Genomic DNA, 28000 nt, shown 5'->3' with positions numbered 1-28000 from the left:
AATAATACTGGTATCTTAAAGTTAGCATGACTAATTACTAGCTTATAATATATCAGTAGTTACACTTACCGAGCAAAATATTATCAAATGCCGTCCATATACTAAGAACACCATAAAGTTCTTGATAATAAAAATGTTGTTGATAATAAATTTTGGTAAAATGAAGCAGGTATATGATTTATTTGTTCTATTTTTCTTTTCCGGGTCTTGCTTCGTTTGGTCATTAAATCAATCGTTCTACAGTCGGTATCCAGTTCTGGCTCTTTTCGCAGTTCAACCGGTTTCCTTTTCGGGTTTGACAGTTCTTTTCCGGTTCCAGCTTGTCTTTCAGATTTGGAATCTTTTCCGTTTTTTGCTTCTTTTCCAGGTATTGCGTCTTTTCAGACTCCTCTATATTTTCCATTTCTGGCATCTTTTCCGGCTCTTGCTTCTTTTCCAGTTTTTGCATTTTTTCCAGTTCCTTCTTCATTTTCAGGTCTCTCTTTTTTGGTTTTTGCAATTTTTCCCTCAACTTTTGCCTTTCCAGTTCACTTTTGTGTGCTTGTTTTAGCATCTCTTCAATATGTTTCTCCATTTTCAGTTCTTCTTTCTTTTCTAGTTTTTGTATTCCTTCCCGTATTTTCTTCTTTTTCAGTTCTTCTTTCTTTTCTAGTTTTTGAATCCATTCCAGTAATTGCTTCTTTTCCAGTTCTTTCTTCTTTTCTAGTTTCTGTTGCTTTTCCAGTTTTTGTTTGTTTTTCAGTTCTTCCTTCTTTTCCAGTTTTTGCTTCTTTTTCTGCTCTTGTTTCATTTTCATTTCTTGCTTCTTTTCCAATTTTTGCTTCTTTTTCAGTTCTTGCTTCTGTTCTAATTCTTGTATCTTTTCCTGTTCCTGCTTCTTTTCTAGTTTTTGTATCTCTTCCAGCTTTTGTTTCTTTTTCAGTTCTTGCTTCTTTTCTAGTTTTTGTGTCATTTCCAGTTTTCTCTTGTTTTCGAGTTCTTGCTTCTTTTCCAGTTTCTCCTTCTTTTCCTGTTCTTCCTTTTTATTCAGTTTTTGATTCTTTTCCAGTTTTTGCATCTTTTCCGGTTCTCGCTTCTTTTCCAGTTCCTTCTCGTTTTCCAGTTCTTTCTCGTTTTCCAGTTTTTGCTCCTTTTCATGATCACAAGGAGGATTTTCCAATCTACAAAAAAATCGGTATATCTTTATTTCATTAGTAAAATAGTGAAAGTAATGCAATGACGATCACGTTTAACATGTACAACACTTCCATATTTAGATACTATATAACACTTTTGGCTCAGTTTCATAGGGAAAAAACTCCCCGTAGATTATTGCCTGGCAGAATTGTTTTCTACAAAGGGTGAATTTGTTGTTTTCGTTGTTCTGACCTAAAGCCAAGCAGATAAGTTAAAGTATTTTGCGTTATTTGTATGCAATAAGCGGCCTCCATGAATCTCACGTAGAGCGTAATAAATTGCAAAGTTTCAGTGCCTTACTTTTCCTTACTTAATTTTTACATAAGTTGCAATAATAATAACAGAAATAATAAACAGGTGGCTTAAAAACAGAGGGAAACAATGACGAAAATTGCAAAATAGGAGGAAAAAAGGAAACTGAAATGAAAAGGGAAACAACTACAAACAACGGATGGAAAAAGCATTTTAGAAGATATACACGTAACGTTCTTTCTGAATCAGCCAAACCTGTATTTTAACGAGTCTCTTTGCATCGCTGGCTGCACAGATTTCAAATTTTCTCTCGTTATTCAAAATTCGGATCATATTGCTGGTCTTTTTCGTAGTCCATCAGAGCCGCACTAGGATTTTTGCCACCATTTGTTTCAATTGAAACTTTTATTCTCATTCTTCAGTTGCATTCTTAAAGTTTATTTATTTATACAGGAAGAAAGAAAGAAATCAATCAAATCAAAGTAAATTAGGAAAAGATATACCTGTTTTCTCCTATATTTATTGTTCCCTGTAATTTCTTTTGCCTGTTGCATTAAATTTATTGAAGGAAAATTTACAAAATCATTCAAAATGTATTTCCTAAATCCTTATGCGAATTTAGCCCTTCTGATCATTTCGGCCACACTTTAATGGCTTTTACAATTTGATGTTTGAATATTGACAGCTGCCTATTCTGAAATATGCTCTCCATTGTCCTCGAAAAAAGAAAAATTAAAGTTCCAGGTAATTTTGCAATGAAGGACACATATATCTTATTTGAAGGGCAAGAGGAAAAGAAAAATATATTTTCGGATGGGAATATGTAGCATTTTAAACACCGTGTTTGTAAATGTCATCATATAGTAGCAACACTTGAGTCATATGTAATTATACACATATATGAGAGAGACGACGATGACGAAAAATTAAATGGCAAAACATGGCCGAAAACACTTTCCTGGCCGGTGCAAACAACACAAAACACAAGAAAGATCGGACACCAGTTACGCTTAGCACAAGAGAAATTAAAAAGTAGGAACAAAATTAGACACTTATGGACCTCAAAAAAGGTGTTCGAAATTACGACCTGCACCCTGTTACGGGTATCCCATCTCTCGTACATCCAACATGAGATGCTCTGGAAAATACCGTGCATCCCCAGGACTTTACCAGCACCTGCCACAATATGTGCCACAAGTTCCTGTTGGACTTCTAACTGGGGTTTCGTGCACTTATGTGTTGAAGTACCCCGAGACGAACTGATAATGCAAGTTAGTTCTCGTGATCTTGCTGAACAATGCACTGGACTATCTCTACCAAACCCATGTTTAGGATACGTTCCGAAGGAACTTTCGAATACTTTCTTTGATGGCGATCCCCTGCTTTTGTTCTTATTTCTTGGTTTCCGCTGCGCTAAGGAAAATAAAAAAATATCTTTACAATGTTCGTACCATATTTTTCTTGTGTTGTCTCTCGTCACTATGGGCCAGGAAAGCGTTTCCGACAATGCATTGCAATAAACGATTATATATATATATATATAAACAATATATATACACGATATATATATATATATATATAATCTTATAAACATATGTTACCGTGAAAGACCGAAATTGGAGAATATCGACATTCACCGGAGAATGTCAACATTCACCAAATACGTCGGTGAAAGATCAAATATTGCATTACATTCTTCTACATTCGGACCCTCACCAGTGTACTTCGATAATCACAGATATGCTCTGGTGTAGATTGAAAAGAGCGGAGTATATGTACACATTGTTATTGCAAAAGGAAGTGTTCCACAAATAAATGCAGTTGTAAAAGCAAGGGCCTCTTGTGCAATTTAAAGTGTTATATATATATATATATATATATATGTATATAATCGTATAAAAATATGTTACCTCGAAAGACCGAAATTAAAGAATGTCGACTTTCACCGGAGAATGTTAATATTCACCAAATACGTCGGTGAAAGATCGAATATTGCATTACATTCTTCTACATTCGGACCCTCACCGGTGTATGTCGACAATCACAGATATGCTCTGGTGTAGATTGAAAAGAGAGGAGTATATGTACACACTGTTATTGCAAAAGGAAGTGTTCCGCAAATAAATGCAGTTGTAAAAGCAAGGGCCTCTTGTGCAATTGAAAGTGTCATAACAGTTTAAGTTGTTGCAATAAATAAGATTTGAATCACGTAATTTAGTAAACATAGCTTGAGTAAGCTCCCTGTTCCGAGTCAGGATAGTTCATGTTTCCAAAGCAAGTAAAGAGGAATACAAGTCCTGATAGTGGCGCCCGACGAAGAAGAATAACCATGGCCGAGTTTCAAGAAGAACCTGTGGTGCCTGCAGAAGCGACTCAGAATCCAGAAATGCCAGCTGCCGCCCTGGAAGGATTTGGGTACATCGTACAGACCATGCGCGCATCGATGAAACCAGAAGCTACATTTAATGGAAACTCACCGGTAACCAGTTTTTTGGAAAAATTGGATGACCACTTCATGCTGTATCCAGTCCATGAGTTCCATAAAGTCACCTTAGCTACCAGCGCTTTGAGGGGCCAAGCGCTTAATTGGTTCAAATGTATAGGCAGAAGCCTCTTGGGTCAAGCGGGAAGTCCCACCTATACTTACGAAAATTTTAAGACTGCCTTAGTAAAACCCTTCCCTGTCGTAAGAGATCGTGCAAGTTTAGAAACGGAACTCTTCAGCATATACCAGCAACGAATCGAAAATCTTTCCACCTTTATTTTAAGAAAAATTCACGTCTTTAAACTCTTGTATGGAAACCGTCCGGATCCTGAGATAATTCAAGTGATTTTGCCGAGTTTAGTTCCCCAAGTACAAGACTTTTTTTAATTAAGGAATCCGACTACACTGGAAAAGTTATTTGAGCTAACAATCCAGTTTGAAAATAGAAGAACGGCGGACATCGAATGAAGACGCCAGTTTGAGCAACGAAGCCAATTTGGTGCGCCAAGACCACAGCAAAGGCAAGAACACGGCTACGGAAGCAAATCGAATCAGAGGGCAAGGAAACCTGAGTATCCAAAAACAACCGGCGAACGTCGACAGTTCAATAGTAAGCCAGAAAAAAAGTCTGAAGGCCAGCGGAAAAACAAGGAAGGCATGGAAAGGAAGAAAGAAAATTAAACTAAAACGGATTTCTGCTGACGGGAGGGTGCGGAAATCCGAAGGCCAAGAAAAGCCCTCTTTCTTCAAGTTAAATACAGTTATTGTGAAAAATTTGACTCTTCCAAAGATTGAAGTTAGAGTTTTATAAAAGAATTTGCAGCTATTGTTGAACCATTGTTAAAATTAAAAAGGAAAAAGGCAATTTTCTCGTCCACGGCCGAAGCCAATAGTGCTTTCGAGAAATTAAAGCAAGCATTAACGCAAGCCCCTGTTTTGAAATTTCCTGAAAACGATGAGAATTTAGAAATTTCAGTGGATGCTTCGGATTATGCGCTAGGAGCGGTACTTTCGCAAAATCAGCAGACCGTGGCATTTTTTAGTAGAACTTTAAATCAAACACAAAAAAATTATTCCGCGACTGAGAGAGAGGCACTTGCAGTTCTGTTAGCAGTGCAAAAGTTCCGAGTCTATTTTCGAAAGGTCCAATAACAGTGTATTCTGATCATGCGGCGGGAACTAGATTGTACTCAGGGAAACACTTATCCACAAGGTTAATAAAATGGGCACTAAAGTTACAAGAGTATAATCTGGTAATTAAGCACACGCCCCGGAAAGGAAAATATCGTAGCAGATGCCCTATCCAGAATAAAAATAGATGAAGAAGTTAATACTGTAAAGGTGGCAATGCTCACAGCATGTAAGTTACATTCCCGAGAAACTGTGATAACCGAACTGAGTAAGGATCCTGAATTTAAAAATATTTATGATTATTTAAAGGATCCTGAAAATTTTAGCCACCAATATATTGTGGCGATAAGAAATAGGGCGGCCCATTACGAACTAATAGATGGTCTATTATTTTATACAAAAACTACGAATTCCAACAACGAATTTCGACCTGTTATCCCAGCTAGTCTTAGATTAAACGTACTGCAGGAGTTACACGACTCCGCTTTAGCTTCTCATGCTGGTATTCGAAAAACCATCCAACGCGTACGCGAAGCAGTTTATTTTCCTGAGCTGCAAAAGTTAACAAGGGCGTATGTCCAGTCCTGCCCAACATGTCAAGCAGTTAATTATATTAATTTCCGCCCGGCCGGGTTTCTAAATAGTATTAAATCGGAATTTCCAAATGAAATAATTGGCATCGATTTATTGGGCCCTTTCCCAAAAAGTCAGTTAAATAAAAGTGGCTATCACCTTGTTATGGTTGATTATTTTAGTAAGTGGATCGAAATTGTTTCCTTAAAACGAGCCTCCTCGAAATTAGTTACTGATTCTATTTTAAATAAATATATTTTAAAATACGGGGCGCCCCTAAAAGTAATATCGGATAATGGTCCTCAATTTGTAAGTAATATATTTGAAGACATGTGCCAAAAACTGGGCATACGTCATTTAAAAATGGTCCCGTATCGGCCGCAATCAAATATAGCGGAACGGGTCAATAGAAATATAATGAAAATTGTCCGTAGTTATGTTAAAAATTTTCATAAAAGCTGGGTTAACTATGTCAATGAATTAGGTTTCTCCCTTAGGACCGCAAAACATGATACGACGGGCAAAACTCCTGCTGAGTTATTTTTAGGCAGAAAGATTATAACGCCGTTAGATAAATTATTTTATGTTCAACAAAGAGCCCCAGAATTTAAAATGGGCAATATAGAAAAATAAATTAAAAAAGCAAAAAAGAACACTGAAGTAGCACAGAGAAAACAGAAGCTTTATTATGATATGAAACGACGGGGAGTAACTTATAAAGTAGGACATGAAGTGTTAAAAATTAAGCATTCACTTTCTTCAGCACCAGAAGATAAAACTGCTAAATTTTATCCACGATTTGAAGGACCATATGTCATAGAAAAAGTAACTCAGGCTTAGTGGTGTTAAAAGCCAGGAATGGTGAAACCTGCACCGCAAACGTAGACCAGATAAAACCATTTTATAATCGTAATAAAATGCCAATATTTCAAGATCTTTTGCAGGATCCGGCACGGCAGGCACAAGCTCCAGAGGTGGAACAACGACAATCCCAAGGGCAAGCCATTAGTAGACAGGAGCAATTGAAAAGAAAGTTCCCCCGTTGGAAAACTGAAGGTAACAAGAAAAAGAAGTCGTTCCACCGACCAGAGAAGAGAGAGCACGACCACCCCCAGAATGAAGAAGGGAGAAGTACGACTAATGCAAAGAAAGCCAGGAGAAATGACTGCAACTATAACACGGCTCCAAAACAGAAGATCTACCCATCGGATAGGAGTCTACGCAGCAAATGTCGACGAATTGATGAAGGAAGACCAGCTGCAGATGCAAAGACGCAAGAAAAATTTGAACAGCCAGCAACGAGATCCAGGCAACAACGAGAGACAGTTGTCCCGGTTCCGCCAAGACCAGCTGCCATCAAACGGCCGTGACCACAGGCAGATGCTAAAGGAAGGGACCGAAGGCCGAACCCGCACAAGAAGGAAGATCAACCAGACCGTAGTCTTCGCTACCTTCCAGGACTGGGCAGAAAAAAGGATGTCTGAATATCACAAAGATAAGTAAAACTTTATGTTACTTTGAAACCGTAAGTTAATTTTTCAATCTTACTGCAAGTGGCAGAATTCAAGAATTTTTACCTCATGTGAGGCCTACCTTTATCGCCAAAAAGGCGAGAAAGGAGTTGTTACCTATTTTGGTATTGTTTTTCAGTTACTCGCGAGTAAAACTAAAATTAATGTATAATAGGAATGTGTAAATACTTGAATATTGAAAAAGCATTGATAATCTTTGAGAAAGGTACCTTAAGAAAATTGTAAAAATTATTGTATAAAATTTTATTTAAAAGATTCTGGCAAGAAAGAAGTTTTAATCTGAAAGACTTTTGAAATGTAGAATTTCAATGCAGAAGAATTGGCACTTGCTTGGAAAAGAATAGAAGTTAACAATGTACTACTAATGCATGTTTTAAAATGCGTAAAATTAACGGCATGTTAATATGTCCTTATATACAATGTGAACTGTTATCTTAAAAGTTAAGAAATATTGTGATATGTTAAAAGTAAAAATATTAGAGTAATGCCAAAAATTTTAACTTATTCGTGTGACTGTAAAAAGAGCAAATTATTGTGAATATGTGATAAAGGTTGAATGAATGTAGTTAGGCTCTCTGACGCTACACTTCAGAGTTAGCCACTTTTCAGAATTGTAGCTCAGGGTTTAGAGATGAATATAAGGTGTGTTCTGAGGTTTTGTTATGTTGAATTTTAAGACGTTAGTGCTTTGATTGCAGGCGGTAGTGTTGAACACTTGTACATAGACACGCTCGTGTTTGGTGTTTTTCTTTACAACACAAGTCAGAGAGCACGGGGAGATAATTAAATAACGTCATGAATGAAATAAGAATTTTAAAGGAGAAATATAAATATTCATGTTACTTGCCATTTGATTGTATAACATTTCATTAAACTAGTTTTCCTTCCATAAGGAACCAGATTTCAACTAAGAAACTCCTGTTTATAGATGCAGTACAGATGAAAATACTTGTCCATAGAGATGATAATGTAAAAACGACTTTTTAATATCTAGTTTCTAGAGAGAAATGTTTGAAAAAGATTGGCCTCGCGTTAGATTCTAGAGCTAAAAGTTTTCAACAAGGTCGTTTTAGACCTCAGTTTCAAACTAATTAACTCTGGCGGATAGTATGTAAGGATCCTAAGTTTTACTAACGTTTTTGATGTCATTTAAAACGCTTAATTACAGGGCCGTAGTATAATACACAACCCCCCCCAAACCCAGAAGTATAGCGATATACAATAGTGACGTGATCGAAGATTCTTTGGAAATAATCGTTGTCATCGAATGACATGCATATTCTATTTAAGTAATCGTAGTCATCGGCTTTAATATTCTTTGCAAATGATCTTTGTCATCAAATAATCATTGTAAAGAATCATTCTCATCGGATAATCATTGAAAATAATCCTTGTCGTTACATAAAGGGGCATAGTAGCTGATGTATAAAGAATTGTACTCAAATTCTAATCAAAAGAATCGCATATGTATGCAATTTATCATATGATCATTATTTACAGCAATGATTCTTATATGTTTTCGACCTACGGCTCCTAATGACGCCGCGGAAAACTTGCGCAACAGTGACAAAAAGAATATTTAAAAATACAATAAAAGCTTGAAAGCTAGGGAAAATGTGTGAATTTATTTTCCTTTTATTTAAATGAAGCTTAATGTTTTTAAAGGAAATTGAATATTGTAAACAGGAGTCAGCAGTTTAAATATATGTGGGATTTTGCCTCTTTGTTTTTTTTTTTTTTTTTCTTCGTAACATCATATCCTCCGGAACGGGGGGGGGAGATTTGAGTTTAGAAGGAGGTACCCTCGGATTTCAAAAATTCTTGGTAAAACTTTTCGACTATTGTTATCTTCCTACGACTATCACTCGAGATGTTATATAAAATTTCGGAAAGCGCTGGAGATCAAATTGCTTTATTTAGAAAAATGATGGCTCTTCTCACTCTCAAATCGTATTGTTTAAGAGAAATTTTTAAGTTAAAAAAATATGAAATAATTAGTATTGCCAAACTCGAAACTTATTGTTATTATTTACGGTTATATTCTGAGTTGAAGAAAGCACGTGATTCCATATAACGTCACTGTATGTCGAAAAATATTTCGTTAATTTCAGTATTTTAAATGAATAGCTGCTTTTGGCAACTTTTATGTTTCACCTTTAGATACGTGACACGATATGCTATCGCTACGTTAATTCTTTTATTGAGATTTTGCAAATTTGTTATATTAAAATAAATTTAAATCATAACTTCAAATGTATTACCCCAAGTGTCAAAGTTCTTTGTTTCCTGACTTGGCAAGAAAAATTTATTTACGAATAGCTGGTTGCTTGGAAAGAATGAATACATTTTCTTCATAATGAAATGTTTCTATGCATTTTATGCTATTCTAATTTTATTTATAAAAATTTAATTTCTTTTATTGTATAGTTCCTTTCTAAGTAGAAGTTTAAACTTCTGTAGGTATTTAACATATTTTAGATGAATGTTACTTTACTACAGTTACATAATTTTTTTTTCAATTTACTAAAATGTCTGAACGCAAGAAGACAGCACAAATGTTACAGCGAGCTACATAAAAAATGAAGTAAAAAGCACTAGGAGACTCAGCAGGCAAGTAGAAGAAAACTTGCATGCTTCAAAAATGAATGAAGATACAACTAGAAACTCAGCAGGCAAGCATAGTGACAAGAAAGGTTACGCATTCAAGAAACTGAAGAAGAAACGAATAGGAGTTCCAGCAGACAAGCAACAACTCAAGAAACTTCGCTGGCTCAAACTGTATCAGAAACTAGTAGCAGACGCAAAAGACCTTCAGAAAACCAAGAATCACTGCGTGCTCCGGAAAGGTAAGCAGAAGCGAAACGGAGGCCCATTAGGAAAGCGGAACGTCAAAAGAATATGCGCGATGACGGGAAGAAGTCGCAAGTAAACGAAGGATGCAAGACTGTCCGCGTCATCGTCAGATTCGACAGGAAATACCAGAACAGCTCAAGAAGCTGCATAAACAACTCAAGACGCTGCAGATTACGGACAATTTCGGTTCGAAGAGGCAGAGCTCATACGAGGAAACAAGCTTCGCATGAACACATCACGACATACACGTAGTACTCTTCACAATGCAGGAAGTTTACTTTGAGCAACACACTGTATACGTAGAGCTCGTAGACATATATAGTAAAGATTTTGCTTTGTCAACAGCCCCCTAGTAAAATGTATGAAGTTTATATTAGCATCTCACAATACCTGAACGAAATTTTTCTATTTACTTCTTCATTTACAATTTTCTGAAATTTTTTATCAGTAATCCTGTCTATATAATATAGATATCAAAATCAGAAAAATTTAATTAATTATCTTTAAATGTAATTAAATAATGAATACTTCGCCCCTGTTCATACCGAAACAACATGATGTAATTGTAGATAGCTAGAAAGTAAAATGTATTCAGCAGGCTGTGCAGCAAGCGACATCTATAAATGGTGATAACACAATAATGTTATATAATGTTATATACTGGCAGAGTTTTAAATTAAGAACATATACATCAGTGTTTTAATAATAAGAATTTTGCATCAAATTGCAAAACAAATATCTTAACTTCTGTCTTTTCATGCATAAGAGTTCAGCATTCGGAAAATTATATTTTCGTAAATGGTTTAGCAAAAATAACGAAAATTATTGCCCTGAGAAATGGATAAGCTTGGTATGAATCCGAATTACGCCAAGACTACCCGTCAATGGTTGTTTTGAACACGCCTTTAATGAATATATATAACCCTTAACAAACGTAAAGTCAGTGAATCTACTATCCGAGTGTGTCTTTATATCTTGAGTATTTAAGAAATGCATTTATCTATCTGGATAAAGCTAACGCTATTGCCTGAATAACAACGTTTATTTAACATTTGATATAACCAACTTCATATACATCTTGAAATAAAACATAAATTTCTTAATAAGATACTAAAAATTGCAGAAAAAATACAAAAATAATGGAATTTCTAATAACACTACAAGTAACATACCGAGGAATAAATTGCGCTGAAAAACTGATGCAATCTACAATATGTAAACCACAAAATGTATGTACCGCTATAGAAATGCAATAGAATGAGAAATGAAACTGTGATGAGATTTATAATGAAAAATTTACCATAAACTATTAGTATATGATATAAGTAAATATATACTTTTAATACTATTCATTTAAATATGTTCAAACGTTCATAATATTCATTACTTACAAACGCTTCTTCATCCATCGAAGCATAGCACAAGCCATTCTCAATTCTGTGCTGGTGCACGTCAATAAAATAAGGATAAATCCAAATTTTTACAAAAAATCAATCGCCTTGACTCGTTTCTCAAAAAACGTATATCTACAAATGCAGTATTAATATATCACATCAATATAATTCGGGATCATAAAATCACCAAACAACGCATTAAACGCAAAAAATCGCATTAAGGCAGAATGAAGAATTTTCACTCTTACAATGACTTTTACAACAATATATAATAGAATCGAATTTCTAAACTAAGTGTTCATTGTTACACCATATTTCATTCTTGGGGAACCTTTCAAGGTTGTTCAGTAATTCTAACTGTTAACTGGTATAAAAAGAATTATGATTTCATATATATGCACAGACTTATATATGTATTATATTAACACGTATCTGTAGTAACATACATCATCTTATATTATATGTATTCGCATAATTCTAAATTAATTATACTAGTCAACATAATTTGTATATTGATAGCAGCACAGTTTTAAAATTATTTATTACTATCTGCTTGCTAACGATTATATAATTAAGTACAGTGGTTCCTCGACAAACGAGTTTAATATGTTTCGTAACCTTGCTCGTATCTCAAAGCAATTTTCCGCATTGAAAGTAATCGAAATGCCATTAATCCGTTCCAGCTCCCAAAACACGACCTCAGCTGTTTTTTTAAGTGTTTTTGAATAAGAAAAATGTAGTTTCTTATTCAAAAACAAGAAGAAACCTTTATTTATAAATAACAAATACATATTCTATAAAAACATAATTAAAAGAAAAAGTGCCTACGGAAGCGCTTAATTTTTGTCACTGGTCTTCGCTCTTTTTGTCATGATCTGCTCATTTTCACCCGCAGATCGTTTAAAAAAACTGTCCAAGGAGGTTTGTTTCTTCCTACCTGTCAAGGTATTGCGTAATCGAGTTAGGCAAGTTTCGTTGAACAACTCCGATTTAGGACTAGTTGCAACTTTTTCGCGGTGATTTTTATCCACGAACTCTACAACTTTATCCCACATTCTCAAGATCTGTTTTATATCTCTTGCAGGGATAACCTCCTCCATCTCTGGCTCCTCTTCAAAACTAATTTTTCGTTGAACCACCGTATGCTGCTGCAAATGCAGATCGTGTAACTCCTCGGTTGTCAGCTCCTGAGACTGTTCCTCTACGAGTTCGTTCACATCTCTCTCCTCCACCTCCAGACTCATGGATTTTCCCAGAGAAACAAGCTCCTCTACCACTGACACTTTGGGTTCCAATCATTCGAATTCTCTTTTAGCTACAGCCTCAGGCCACAGCTTCTTCCATGCAGACGTTGTAACACCCAGCCAGGCCTGAACAATAATTCTTAGGCACATCACGATGTTAAAGTGGTTTTTCCAGAACTCTCGAATGGTAAGGTTTGTGTTCTCTGTCACCTCAAAGCAGCGGCGAAAAATGTGCTTGGTGTACAAATTCTTAAAATTAGAAATCTCCTGCTGATCCATGGGCTGCAGGATAGGAGTGGTGTTGGGTGGTAGGTAGGGAAATTTTATATACTTGAACTCTTCGAGTAAATCATCTTCGAGATTTGATGGGTGAGTAGGGGCATTGTCGAGGCCAACACCAGAACAGAACACCAGAATTATCCACTCCACAAAGAAGTTCATTCTGTCCCACGCCTTCGGATTTGCCCTCCACATATCTTCTTAAAATTATAACTGTCAGGTTTTCTTTTAAAATATTATATGACTTAAAGCCTCTGGGGTTTTCCGAATGGTATACTAACGGAGGTTTGATTTTACAGTCGCCATTCGCATTGACGCAAATTGCTAGATTTAATCTATCCTTAATGGGTTTGTGACCTGGCATCTTCTCCTCTGCCGTTATGTAAGTTCTATTCGGCATCCTTTTCCAGAAATGCCCTGTCTCGTCACAGTTGAGGACTTGCTGGGGGATGTATCCTTTGGCTACTATCTGTTCGGAAAACATTTTGATGTAAACATCAGCTGCCTTTACATCCGGATTTGCTGCCTCACCATGCCTGACGACGGAGTGAAGGTCGGTCCTTTCCCTAAAGTTGTTAAACCAGCCCCGACTGGCTTTAAACGGGTCTTCCGATTCCACGTTTGTAGAAGTGTGTGGGATCTTCTTTAGAAAATAACCGTAAATCGCTCGTAAATAACTCGTAATAGTGCCTTCTCACAAAAGATGCTTTGTGTTAAGGTTCCTCCTTGAAGCTGCTTCTCTCTCACTCACACCATCAGTAGTTTCTCCATGTCTTGACGGAGAGAGGTCGGAGCTTAAAAATTATTGTTACGCCCTTAGTTGGCGTTATACTTTAGAACTCCTTTTTTTAATGTGACAATCATTATAAGCCATGTAGATTTTTCCTTGTGGCTTCATTTGTTTTCTCTTCCAAAATTTCGAACGTCCAACAGTTTTGTCAGTTTCGGGCTTTTGGTATGGAGAGTGAGAAAATGAGATAAGACCAGAATGAACTTCAGTTCTGAACTCTGCAGTTCAGCATAGAGTAAGGAGTATTGACAGATTTATGTTCGCTCTTTACGTGCGCTTTTCATCGTATTTTCTTCATCATTCTCAGCACTTTAAAGTGATAACTACTAGCAGTGTTCCTTTATATTTCGTATATTTTTGGAATTATATTTTTTACTCGTACTTTTCGAAAAACTCCAGAATTGTTTAGTGTTTTTACGGAACAAATAAATTCTAACAAACTACCAGCTCTTCCGCATGCTTTACGAACCTTTATGCCAGGAACAATTTTGGGTGTTAGAAGTAGGACAGAATGCTAGTGACAAGAACAATTGAGGAGCATCTGAGGCAGCTTGTGACAGTCTTTGCTGCGTTCCAGGAAGATATAAAAGGAGAGGTTGATTCCTTTACAGAAGAGATAAATGCGTCCAACAAAAGAGGGAAAGGGGAAATAATACCAGTTCAAGGAAAGATGGAATCTATCCAAAATTGATACTTAAGCCTGTCAAGAAGAAATAAAAGACAACAGTAGAAGATTTTCGAGGATTTTGAAAGCAGAAATAACATGGTCGAAAGGAGAGTTAGAGAAACTGGAGAACTTGTTTCTGCTGTCAAACAGCAAATCAAAGAAAGAGTTAATGCTGTCAAACTACAAATCAAAGGAAGAGTTTCTGATGTCGAACAACAAATCGATGACAAAGTCTCTGCTGTTGTCGCCAAAGAATCTGACAGCTTTAACACATTCATAATGACAACTGGAGACGATTCTGATACCTTTAAATAGGTACCTATGTTTTCCGACCCATTTTGTCATGCTTTCCACGTGTGATGGAAAAAACATGTGACATATGTACAAGGCTCAGTTCTGTATAGCTCCAAATGGAAATGGGTAGGATTCCGAAGACAAACCTGTAATTTCGCAGCTTCTCTGAGAATAGAAGAAGACGATATCGGTCCCACTCTTCTAGAAACCCAGAGGCTAGATTTTGATGCTGTACCCGGTACGCGAAAGCTCTACTAAGAAGTGTTTAAAAGACTACAGAAGGCTGCAGTTAATATCTCGACAGCAGAAGCTCAACAAAATAATCCAGAAGCTCGGCATTGTTATGGAAATGCTCTCCCATCTCTCCTTTTTTGACTGCTCAACAGAAATACGTGAAGTACAATCCATGAAATACTTCCTCGGTGGCATACGGGAACCTGAGGTATAGAAACAATTGCGAATAGTGGATCTCAAGGATTTAAAAAATGCCTAGAGTGTACGCCATGAAAAACGTGGCAGTCCTTTCAGAAACTTGCACACACCATTGCCCAATCGGAACTACTCCAACCCAGAAGCTAGTGGACAAGTGACAGCTCGTCCAGGCAGTCTACCCACTTAAGTAAGTGTCTTAAGGCGGAACAGACGTCAGACGAAAGCGACCTTAGTATGCTAGAACTGCAGTGGTGATGAACACTTACGAAAGAACTGCAGAACACATTAGGACACAGAAGATAATGCTGCTAATCAGCAAGAAGTCACGAAAACAAATCGTGGATGTTGAGCGGAATTTGCCAGAGATTGCCAGATATTGAGAAGTCCCACATAAAATCCTTTCAGATTTCGGTTATGGTTGGTGGCAATAATGGACTTCTCAATCATGAGGCATAAAAATAGAGTTCCTTTAGTATAACAATCGATACATGAGTAATTTACCATCATCCAAAACCTCAAGTCGAGATGATAGAACCAGCATGAACAGAACTTTTCCTTCCAGGATTATAGCTGAAAACAGAAATTTCCGGTAAGGCATTATGAAATATGCTAAGAACGTTAAGAGCACGAAATGAGTACTAATAATATGTTCTTTCGTTGAATTATCAAGGCCGTCATTCCTGTGACGGTTGAAACGTAAGTGCCAAAGCTAAAGTCATTGGGGAATGAGAAGTGGTTGCATCACGTTCTCCATTGAACTACGTTAAGGGGTCTCGTACACCTTAAAACCCTCAAAATCTCTGAATATGATCCTGTTGTAAGAATTGGGATAGCATATTTATTTTTAAAGCTATTACTTCCAGTTTTTTACAGCTGACTACATAGCACAGCTGAATTAGTAAGCAAATAGTTTGTGTTGCCACAAATGTTTTTATAATTTAATCTTCTTTGTGAGGTAATTTTTTATATGTTCACGTAATACTCCCACTTTGCGTGCACAATTTAAAACATTCTGTTATATATTTTAACTTCATAGTTAATATACAGCTTGTATAGCATCTAAAGACTACTGTGAACCAAAAATCTTAAGAAATTTATACAATGCATTTTAATAAAAAATTTTTAATATTTCCATGCGTAAAATTTTTGACTATTAAAATATTCAATATATTTTTTGGTTCAGTTCGATGATAATACTCATATAAAGAAGTCCATTAAATTTAAAGTGTGTACCAAGAACCGTTTTTAAAATATCATGCGCGCAACAGTGAAAATTTATGTTTTGAGATAATCAAGTTTTAATGTAAATATTTTTTTTAAATACTTCTCTTGTTATAAAATATATAAAATGCTTATTTTGTGAGAGATATTGTAATATTATATAATTTCCAATAGTTGGTATAAGCATAATTAATGTAAAATAAGCTGCCATCATCAAAGTATAACATATCAACTAAAAATGATTTGAAACTTCTACGCTATCAATAATACAACTAAATTTTTCTTACAAATTGGAACTTACTTATAGGCAAATGTTTCAGGTAAAGTTCTCTGTAATGTATTATTGTATATCAAACATATAAATCATTTAATAGTTCTTCCACAGAGTAACTTTAGCATACTCTAAATGCTATGTATACAACTGGGAAAAAATGCATTTTAAGAAAATCGAGTTTTGATGCAAATATTTCAGTATACAACTTTCTAATAATAAAGTGCATAGTATATTTATTTTCAAAATGATATATTTAAAATGTATAAATCCTAATAAATTGCATAAGCTTTTGTCAATATGAAACACATTAAAATTACCATACTATATAAAATACCATGACAGAATGATAGCCGTGTATTAAAATACGTGTAGCATATTTGAACAAATAATTTATTTTTACATAACCACATCAGTTAAGTACTTTCAAGCATTTAAGCATATGATATGTATCATATTATGCAACATTATTTAAACATAGGTGGGAAAAAAACCTTTAAGACTTATTTGAAATTGTATGCTAAACTGCTACATTCATCGAAGTATAACATATCGACTAAGAATGATAAAACTTCCTTACAAATAAGAATTTACTTATAGACAAATGTCTTAGCCAAATGTCTTAGCTCAAGTTCTCTGTAATATATTACTGTATATCAAACATATAAAACATTTAATAGTTCTTCCACAATGTAACTTTAGCATACTTTAAATGCTATGTATACAACTGCGAAAAACCGTATTTTAAGAAATTTGAGTTTTAATGCCAATACTTCAGTATATAACTTTCTAATAATAAAGTGCATAGTATATTTATTTTCAAAATACATTTAAAAAGTATAAATCCTAATAAATTGCAGAAGCTTTTGTTAGTATGAAACACGTTAAATTTACTTTGCTATATACATTACCATGACAGAGTGATAGCCGTATATTAAAATACATGTAGCATATTTGCACAAAAATTTATTTTTACATAACCACTTTAGTTAAATAAACTCAAGCATTTAAGCATATGATATGTATTATATTGTATAATATACATATTATTTAACATGTGTGAAAAAATCTTTTACGACTTACTTCAAATTGTATGCTAAACTGCTAAAATTTTATTTACAAATTAAAACGCACCAGCACAATAAACATCCCCATCATTTTTATGGAGGCCTGCACTTCTGACATTTTTTGCTGCCTTTCAAGTTTACGCTGTTGTTTTGTTTCTGACAAGCCTTTCTTTTCTGCGTTATCTATTCTCTTGTTATCGATTTGTAAAAATCCTTCAATAGAAAACTTACTTCTAAAAAGCTGTAGCTCATTCATTACAGAATGTCTACCAACAGACCTTTCGTTAAAAGCAATCACTGCTTCATTTCCAGCAATTTGAACTATCCTACTACCAGCACGACATGTCTTTGTACAAAATTTCGAAATTCAGGAATTAAATGATTCATTATTATTTTGTGTTTTGCCGCCAAGGCAACGTCTCAATAACGAAGGTTGTGACAAATCTATAAAAACTGGCTTTATTGCCTCCATTACAGCGACTGGTTCAGAATTTATATGCTTATAATCAGCTTTATTTTGCTTAGCTATATTGTATTTGCACCATGTGGTTTCATTCGTAGGACAAACGTCATGAATCGGCTTTTCATCACTCGATATTTTCTGGTAGTAAATTGCCCAAATGGCTTTTCTGATATCACTAACAGACTCATTATATTCTCTAATCGCATTACCATAATACGAAGTTATTTCATTTATTAACTTATCTGTTAGTCTCCCTTTCCCAGACAGATTTTACCGTCATTTAATTTTACTTTTTTTCTTTCAAGTTTTAATTTGCGTAGCCATATTCCCATTCGTTTTTGAATATGTCCAACACACTCAAATTTTTCTATATTTAATGAACCATATGGTTTGGCGTCAGTTATACCTGCAAATGGTTTTGCATCACCTATGTAAGGATCTTAAGTTTTACTAACGTTTATTTTATTTTAAATCTTTACTATCACTTCTTATTTTCTACTTCCGGCCAGAATTAAAAGCGTTAACTTATTTATGCAAAATTTGTGTAGCGAACGCCGTTACTTAAGATGTGGCTTTTTGCCAAGCGAGAGAGAGGAAGGAGTTAGTCGAAGCAGGCCGCTTACCTTAGAAGTTTTACTCAGTTGCTGGTTGCCTTCCAGGCCAGAGGTTTAATCCTCGTGATAATTTTTAAACGTATATGTAGTGTTAACAGTTCTCTGTACTACATACGGCTTCCTGTTAATATAAGGCCAATCTTCCACGTTTATTATTCCAAAGTTAAGTTAGAGTTTAGTTAAATATTTTTATATTCTTACGTTTAGACCACAAGTAGTGGGTCTTTGTATTCCGAAGTACGGAAATTATTGTAAAGAGAGAAAAATAAAGTGTTTTGTATACCTTTCTTGTGTATCCTGTCTACTTCCCACAGTTATTGAACATAGCTTTAGTAAGCTCTCTGTTCCGAGTCAGGTCCTTGCATACACCCGAAGAAAGTAAGACGGAACATTGAACCTGAGAGTGGCGCCCAACGAAGAAGAATAACCATGGCCGAGTTTCAAGAAGAACCTGTGCTGCCTGCAGAAGCGGCTCAGAATCCAGAAATGCCAGCTGCCGCCCTGGAAAGATTTGGTTACATCGTCCAGACCATGTGCGCTTCGATGAAACCAGAAGCAACATTTAATGGAAACTCACCGGTAACCAGTTTTTTGGAAAAATTGGATGACCACTTCATGCTCTACCCCGTGCACGAATTTCAAAAAGTTACCTTAGCTACCAGCGCTTTGAGGGGCCAAGCGCTTAATGGGTTCAAATGTATAGGCAGAAGTCTCTTGGGTCAAGCAGGAAGTCCCACCTATACTTACGAGAATTTCAAGACTGCCCTAGTAAAAGCCTTCCCTGTCGTAAGGGATCGTGCGAAACTAGAAACGGAACTTTTCAGCATATATCAGCAAAGAATCGAAAATCTCTCAAGCTGTATTTTAAGAAAAATTCACGTCTTCAAAATCTTGTTAGGAAACCGTCCGGATCCTGAGATAATTCAAGTGATTTTGCCGAGGTTACTGCCCCAAGTGCAAGACTTTATTCAATTAAGAAATCCGACTACACTGGAAAAGTTATTTTATGCTAGCAATCCAGTTTGAAAGTAGAAGAACGGCGGACATTGAAAGAAGACGCCATTATCAACAGCGAAACCAATTTGGTGCGCCAAGACTACAGCAAACGGAAGCACACGGCTACGGAAGCAAAGCGAATCAGTGGGCAAGGAAACCCGAGCATTCAAAAACAGCCGGCGAACGTCCACAGTTCAATAGCAATCCAGGAAAAAAGTCTCAAGGCCAGTGGAAAAAGAAGAAAAGCACGGAAATGAAAAATAATTTAAACTAAAACGAATTTCTGCTGACGGGAGGGTGCGGAAATCCGAAGGCCACGAAAACCCCTCTTCCTTCAAGTTAAATACAGTAATGGTGAAAAATTTGACTCTTCCGAATATTGAAGTGTTGGTGAATAATATCCCAGCCACCGCACTCCTGGATACAGGCGCGCAGTGTTCCTGTGTGGCAGAAGATTTTTTTAGGAAGTATTTTCGTAAATATCGTATATATAATTCGGATAATACGACAGTGTTAGCTGCGCAAGGAGAAAGATGTAAGTGTATAGGTAAATTACCGCTGTATGTCCGTATCAAGGACGAACAAGTAAAGGTTATGTTTTTCATAGTAAAGAATCTGCAAGCACATATTATCTTAGGAATAGATTTTCTTTCAGAGGCACAAGCAACGCTAGATTTTTAAGAAGCGTCCCTTAAGCTGACAATGAAACCAGTTCGTGAAGAAAAGGCTGAACCGCCGATATTAAACCTTGACCACCTGCCTAATGAAGAGCAACGAAGAATCCGACAAGTGGTAAGTGAATTTGCTTCGTTATTTAGTGATATTCCAGGATTTACTCAGGTTACTAACCATAGTATTGACACCGGAGATTCAATGCCAGTTCGCCACAAAGCATACCGGTATGATAAGAATAAGGAAAAAATTATAGAATGGCATATCACCGATAAGCTACGTAAAAAGATCATAACGCCCATCTCAAGTAGTTATGCTAGCCCGGTGGTTTTATGTAAGAAAAATAATGACTATCCATTGACACATCCAAAAATGTGGAGATTCGCAATTGACTACCGTAAATTAAACTCCATAACTAAATATCCGGTATATCCGTTACCTATTATTGAAGAAATTCTAAGGAACATAACATCCACCAAATATATGACGACTTTAGACTTAACGACTGGTTATTTTCAAATAGGGGTTAGGCCTGAGGACGTGCCTAAGACTGCTTTTATAACCACGTCTGGCACTTATGCATTTCTGCGTATGCCATTTGGCCTTTCAGGGGCACCGGCAACATTTCAGCGATATATGGACATTGTGTTAAGGCCTGTTCATGGAAAGTCCACATTTATCTATTTAGAGGATATCATTATTACTAGTGATAATCTCGACCAACATGTACAGGATTTAAGACAGGTGTTTTCTTTATTAAATGAAGCCGGTCTAAAAGTTAATGTCGAAAAGTGCAAATTTGCAGCCCCTCAATTAAAATATTTAGGTTACAAAATATCTCAGAATAGAATAGAGACAGACGAATCAAAAATAATCGCTGTACAAAAGTATCCGACTCCAAACACGGCGAAGAAGCTCTCTTCTTTTCTAGGACTTTGTTCATATTATAGGTCCTTTATAAAAGATTTTGCAGCTATTGCTGAACCATTGTTAAAATTAAAAAGGAAAAAGGCGAGATTCTAGTGGACGGCCGAAGCCAATAGTTCTTTCGAAAAATTAAAACAAGCATTAACGCAAGCCCCTCTGTTGAAATTTCCTGAAAAGGATGAGAATTTAGAAATTTCAGCGGATGCTTCGGATTATGCGGTAGGAGCGCTACTTTCGCAAAATCAGCAGCCCGTGGCATTTTTTAGCCGAACTTTAAATCAAACACAAAGAAATTATTCCGCGACCGAGAGAGAGGCACTTGCAGTTCTGTTAGTAGTGCAAAAGTTCCGAGTCTATTTTGGGAAGGCGCCAATAACAGTGTACACTGATCATGCGGCGGTAACTAGATTGTACTCAGGGAAAAACTTATCCCCAAGGTTAATAAGATGGGCACTCAAGCTACAAGAATATAATCTGGTAATCAAGCATACCCCCGGAAAGGAAAATATCGTAGCAGATGCCCTATCCAGAATTAAAATAGATGAAGAAGGTAATACTGTAAAGGTGGCAATGCTCACAACATGTACAATAAATTCCCGAGAAACTGTAATAACCGAACTGGGTAAGGATCCTGACTTTGGAAGCATTTATGAGTATTTAAAGGATCCTGAAAATTTTAGCCACCAAGATATTGTGGCGATAAGAAACAGGGCGGCCCATTACGAACTAATAGATGGTCTATTAATTTATACAAAAACTACGAATTCCAACAACGAATTTCGACCTGTTATCCCAGCTAGTCTTAGATTAAATATCCTGTAGGAGCTCCATGACAGCCCTTTAGCTTCTCATGCTGGTATTCGAAAACCTATCCAACGCGTACGCGAGGCAGTCTATTTTCCTGAACTGCAAAAGTTAACAAGGGCGTATGTCCAGTTCTGCCCAACATGTCAAGCAGTTAATTATATTAATTTCCGCCCGGCCGGGTTTCTAAATAGTATTAAATCCGAATTTCCAAATGAAATAATTGGCATCGATTTATTGGGCCCTTTCACAAAAAGTCAGTTAAATAAAAGTCGCTATCTCCTTGTTATGGTTGATCATTTTAGTAAGTGGACCGAAATTGTTCCCTTAAAACGAGCCTCCGCGAAATTAGTTACTGATTCTATTTTAAATAAATATATTTTAAAATACGGAGCGCCCCTAAAAGTTATATCGGATAATGGTCCTCAATTTGTAAGTAATGTATTTGAAGACATGTGCCCAAAACTGGTCATATGTCATTTAAAAATGGTCCCGTATCGGCCGCAATCAAATATAGCGGAACGGCTGAATAGAAATATAGTGAAAATTATCCGTAGTTATATTAACAATTTTCATAAAAGCTGGGATAACTATGTCAATGAATTTGCTTTCGCCCTTAGGACCGCAAAACATGATACAACGGGCAAAACTCCTGCTGAGTTATTTTTAGGCAGAAAGATTATAACGCCGTTAGATAAATTATTTTATGTGCAACAAAGAGCCCCAGAATTTAAAATGGGTGATATAGAAAAACTAATTAAAGAAGCAAAAAAGAATACTGAAGTAGCACAGAGAAAACAAAAGCTGCATTATGACTTGAAACGACGGGGAGTAACTTATAAAGTAGGGGATGAAGTGTTAAAAATTAAGCATTCACTATCTTCAGCACCAGAAGATAAAACTGCCAATTTTTTTCCACGATTTAAAGGACCATATGTCATAGAAAATATAACTCACGCTGTAGTAGTGTTAAAAGCCAGGAATTGTGAAACCTGCTCCGCAAACATTGATCAAATCAAACCCTACTATGATCGTAATAAAATGCAAATAATTACAGATCTTTTGCAGGATCCGGCACGACAGACACGGCGGGCACAAGCTCCAGAGGTGGAACAACGACAAGTACAAGGGCAAGCCATTAAGAGGCAGGAGCAAGTGAAAAGAAAGTTTCCCCGCGGGAAAATTAAAGGTTACAAGAAAAAGAAACCGTTCCACCGTCCAGAAAAGAGAGCTCACGAACACCCCCAGAATGAAGAAGGGAGAAGGACGACGTATGCAAAGAGAGCCAGGAGAAATGACGGCAACTATAATCCGGCTCTAAAACGGAAGATCTACTCATCCGACAGGACTCTCCGCAGCAAATGTCGCCGAACTGCGGAAGGGCCACCAGCGGCGGAGGAAAAGTTACAAGGAAAATTTGAACGGCCAGCAACGAGGTCCAAGCAGGAACGCGAAAGGATTCTCCCGGTTCCGCCAAGACCAGCTGCCATCAAACGGCCAAGACCACAGGCAGCGGCGAAAAGGAAGGTATTCAAGGGTGACCGAACTGGAGAAAAAAGAAAGCTTCTAGAGGAAGGCCCTGAAGGGCGAGCCCGCACAAGAAGGAGGATAAATCAAACGAGAATCTGCGCTACCTTCCAGGACTGGGCTCAGAAAAGAATGTCCGAATGTAACAAAGATAAGTAAAATTTTATGTTACTTTGCAAACGTAAGTTAATCTTTCATTCTTACTGCAAGTGGCAGATTTCAAGAAGTTTTACGTCATGCGAGGTCTACCTTTATCGCCAAAAAGGCGAGAAATGAGTTGTTACCGATTTTGGTATTATGTTTTTCAATTACTCGCGCGTAAAACAAAAGTTGATGTATAATAGGAATATGTAAAGACTTAAATATTGTAAAAGTTATTGTATAAATTTTATTTAAAACATCCTGGCAAGAAAGAAGTTTTAGTCTGAAAGACTTTTTGAAATGTAGTATTTCAATGTAGAAGAATTAGCACTTGATTTGAAAAGAATAGAAGTTAACAATGTACTACTAATGTATGTTTTCAAATGCGTAAAATTAACGGCATGTTAATATGTTCTTATATACAATGTGAACTGTTATTTTAAATGTTAAGAAATACCGTGATATGGTAAAAGTGAAAGTAATGTTAAAATGTTTTTTTATTCGTGTGACTGTAAAAAGACCAAATCATGGTGAATATGTGTTAAAGGTTGAATGAATGTAGTTAGGCTCTCTGATGCTACACTTCAGAGTTAGCCACTTTCAGAATAGTACCTCAGGGTTTAGAGTTGAAGTTAGGGTGTGTTATGAGGGCTTGGTATGTTGAATTTTTAACACGTTAGTGTTTTGATTGTAGGAGGAAGTGTTGAACACGTATACATAAACACATTCGTGTTTGGTGTTCTTTTACAACACATGTCAGAGAGCACGGGGAGAGATAATTAAAATAGTCATGAATGAAATAAAAATGTTAAGAGAAATATAAATATGCATGTTACTTGCCATTTCATTGTGTAACATTTCATTAAACTAGTTTTCCTTCCAGATCTCTGGAAGGAAACAGATTTGAATAAAAGCTCCTGTTTAGATGCAGTACAGATGAAAAATTGCGTGTCCTTGGAGCTGCTATTGTAAAAACAAATTTCTTTTTTTTTTTAATTTCTAGTTTCTAGTGAGAAATGTTTGTAAAAGATTAGCCTCGCGTTAGATTCTAGAGCTAAATGTTTTCAACAAGGTCGTTTTAGACCTCAGTTTAAAACTAATTAACTCTGGCGGGAAGTATGTAAGGATCTTAAGTTTTACTAACGTTTATTTTATTTTAAATCTTTACTATCACTTCTTATTTTCTACTTCCGGCCAGAATTAAAAGCGTTAACTTATTTATGCAAAATTTGTCTGGTGAACGCCAAGTACTTAAGTTGTGGCTTTTTGCCAAGCGAGATAGAGGATGGAGTTAGTTGAAGCAGGCCGCTTACCTTAGAAGTTTTACTCAGTTGCTGGTTGCCTTCCAGGCAGAGGTTTAATCCTCGTGATAATTTTTAAACGTATTGTAGTGTTAACAGTTCTCTGTACTACATACGGCTTCCTGTTAATATAAGGCCAATCTTCCACGTTTATTATTCCAAAGTTAAGTTAGAGTTTAGTTAAATATTTTTATATTCTTACGTTTAGACCACAAGTAGTGGGTCTTTGCATTCCGAAGTACGGAAATTATTGTAAAGAGAGGAAAACAAAGGGTTTTGTATACCCTTCTTGTGTATCCTGTCTACTTCCCACAGTTATTGAACATAGCTTTAGTAAGCTCTCTGTTCCGAGTCAGGTCCTTGCATGTTCCCGAAAAAAGTAAGACAGAACATTGAACCTGATACCGTCACCACTATAAGAAGTATATTTTACACCTCTTTTTTCCATGGAACATGAAAAATTGTTTATCTTTCCATTCATTTCCATTTTTCCTGAAGAACCAGCATTATTCTCCAAACAGGCCTTGTGTTCACTTACGCCATTTCCTAGAAATGACTCGCAACCTTTGCAATATAAGACAGTATTTCTGTATCGATTACTGTGTTGCTTTCTGACCCTATTATGGAACAGACTCCAACCAAAGACGTATGTCCTCGAGTCTTCCATGTACCGTCTCCACTTACAGTCACATTTAAGGACGAATTTGAAAGAACGATGTGCAATCACAGGAGGGAGATCCATAACGCAGCAGAATTTCTCCATAGCAGCTTTCCCTTGACCAAGAGTTCGCATTGCATACGTAAATCTTCTGTTTAGCTCTGATATATTTTTTCGGACACCTATCATATTAGAGTTTCTGAAAGTTCTTTTACATGAACACTTTGAGCATAGTAACTCAAATTTTGAGCTTAAACCATGATGAAATAGTTCACTTAAATGAACATTACAAATTTTACAACATAAATTATTTTCAATAAATTGAAATAGGATATCCAAATCAAATAGTCTATAACCACTAAAATTAGGCTCTAAAGTTATCTTTATCTCTTGGTGGCAAATCAGTGTCACTATTTAATTTTTTAAACGAAGAACTGACACCACACTTCTTATTCATTGTATCATTATGCTGATTTCCCTGGAACTTTTTTTCTTTGGTCGATGAATATAAGATCTTTTATTTTTTACATCTTCCTCACAATTTTCCATAATTATCAGGTGATAAAAATACTAAACAAAAACTGCAATGTTATAATAAAAACACCTTCAAAAAAGTCAAAAGAAATTTAGAAATCGCAAAAGAGCTTGTAAACAATCACGTTTCACGCTAATCCAAAGCTGGAGTAAGATTTCAACACATGCCTATGTTAGATGCCTATGTTAGAATAGTGCTATGTATAAATGTAATATATTCCTAAGTCGCGCTTTCGAGACATGAAAAACGCAGTTTGAATTTTGTCAATCGGGCCAGTAGAACGGGAGATATAGCACAGTCCTCCCTTTTTTTTTTTTAGCTTGATAACACATCAGCACTGTTTTTCCACCATCTCAAAATAAATTATGAAGATTTGTGCTTATGCAACTAGTTGAATTTCAACAGAAATACACGTTCATATGAAAACGTTGAAGCTCTTTTAACCCTCTGAGCGTTATGACCGGGTTTAGGCGGTCAAGACGGCCTACCTCGAAAGCGTTACGGACGCTTCTAGGCGGTCACTGGAAAAGTGTTCGAAAGCGTTACTGACGGTTCTAGGCGGTCAGTGATGAAGACCTCGAAAGCGTTATGACCGCTTTAAAGCGGCCGTGCAGATGTCTCCTGCCCTCCTTATTTCTGAAACCCTGGAGATCTCTAAATGACAGTTCTCAGTAGGAGGCAAAGAGGGTTGTCTTTTTCGTTTTAGACCGCTATGTTTAATCGCCAAGAAAACGCTTGAACATGTAATGGTTTATAAACAACAAATAAACGTGGGCATTCTTCGCGAAATGAAAAAGTATCATGTAAGCATGTTTTTTCAATAGTCTCTTTAAACAGATAACATTTTCATAAAATATCCTTTAGTTTTTAAATTGATTGTTCAGAAATATGCGAAATGCTCGTGAATTCAATTAAAAAATAGCATTAGGAAATATTTAAACAAATTTACTTATGGATATATAGATACATAATTAAAACCGACAAGTTATAAGTTTTAATTATTCGAGCGAACGAATAGCGCATTTAATTACTGCATTTAATTTAATACTGCATTTAATATGAGTTATATATAATTACATGTAAAGAATAACATAATTAAGCAATAATTCAAATAAAAATTAGCCATCAACAGTAATTTATAATAAGCGTATTTTGAACGGGTTTATGAAGCATAATCTAATTTTATAGTAAAAATAATAATGGCGAATTATTTATTCATTTTGGAACAATATTCGTCGCTTATACTGGTTTGATGAAGTTCTGTTCAAATTCATTTCAAATATTCCAAATCTTTATATGTACATTGATTTCAATGCGATTTTTATTAGAAAAAAATTCAATTAGTTTGATTTTCTTACATAATTGTAATTACATTGTTCAACGCAAAATAACTACAAGCAGAAAGGCAAAGGTGTGTTAAAATTTCTGTATTTTGCTATATAAATTATTAAAATAACCAACCTACAGCCTAACAACTGAATGTCCGAAATATAACCCGCAACTTTTCTAAAAGTAACAAATTTCAGTTAAAAAAAACCGCAGTTAATAAATAAAACGAAATACTATTAAGAAAAGAAGCACGAAAATTTACTTTTTAGTCCAAAGAGATTTCAGTCCCGAAGGACTATTGCTTTCGTTTTGGCATTTTGCGTCGGACTCATAAACGTCGGTTCACTTTTCAAACTGTTGCCACAAAATGTT

The 28000-nt window shown here is 35.8% G+C and overlaps 1 protein-coding gene and 1 long non-coding RNA gene across 5 annotated transcripts in view; both read right to left on the bottom strand.

Moving 5' to 3' along the window:
* Window positions 1-28000, bottom strand: part of LOC146995109 (uncharacterized) — a 330907-nt gene that overhangs the window by 82320 nt on the left and 220587 nt on the right. The gene's annotated exons all lie outside the window — the stretch shown is intronic.
* On the bottom strand, window positions 7-27970 carry LOC146995111 (uncharacterized). The gene is made up of 2 exons (XM_085825573.1): window positions 27891-27970; window positions 7-1160 (listed from the first exon to the last, which is right to left on the bottom strand). Exon 2 carries the CDS (start codon window positions 1055-1057, stop codon window positions 224-226), a length of 834 nt encoding a protein of 277 aa, XP_085681699.1. The 5' UTR covers window positions 1058-1160; window positions 27891-27970; the 3' UTR covers window positions 7-223.

This window comes from Stegodyphus dumicola, chromosome 10 (assembly GCF_044657685.1).
Source record: "Stegodyphus dumicola isolate Sdum_Otavi_A_Nest chromosome 10, ASM4465768v1".
Taxonomy (NCBI): domain Eukaryota; kingdom Metazoa; phylum Arthropoda; class Arachnida; order Araneae; family Eresidae; genus Stegodyphus; species Stegodyphus dumicola.
The sequence above is the reverse complement of the archived record's forward strand: the minus strand, read 5'-3'. Positions and strand labels throughout refer to the sequence as shown.

What these genes read in the sequence shown, in the direction of transcription:
- LOC146995111 (XM_085825573.1), bottom strand. Translation starts at nt 1,057, where the DNA reads ATGCAAAAACTGGAAAAGAATCAAAAACTGAATAAAAAGGAAGAACAG.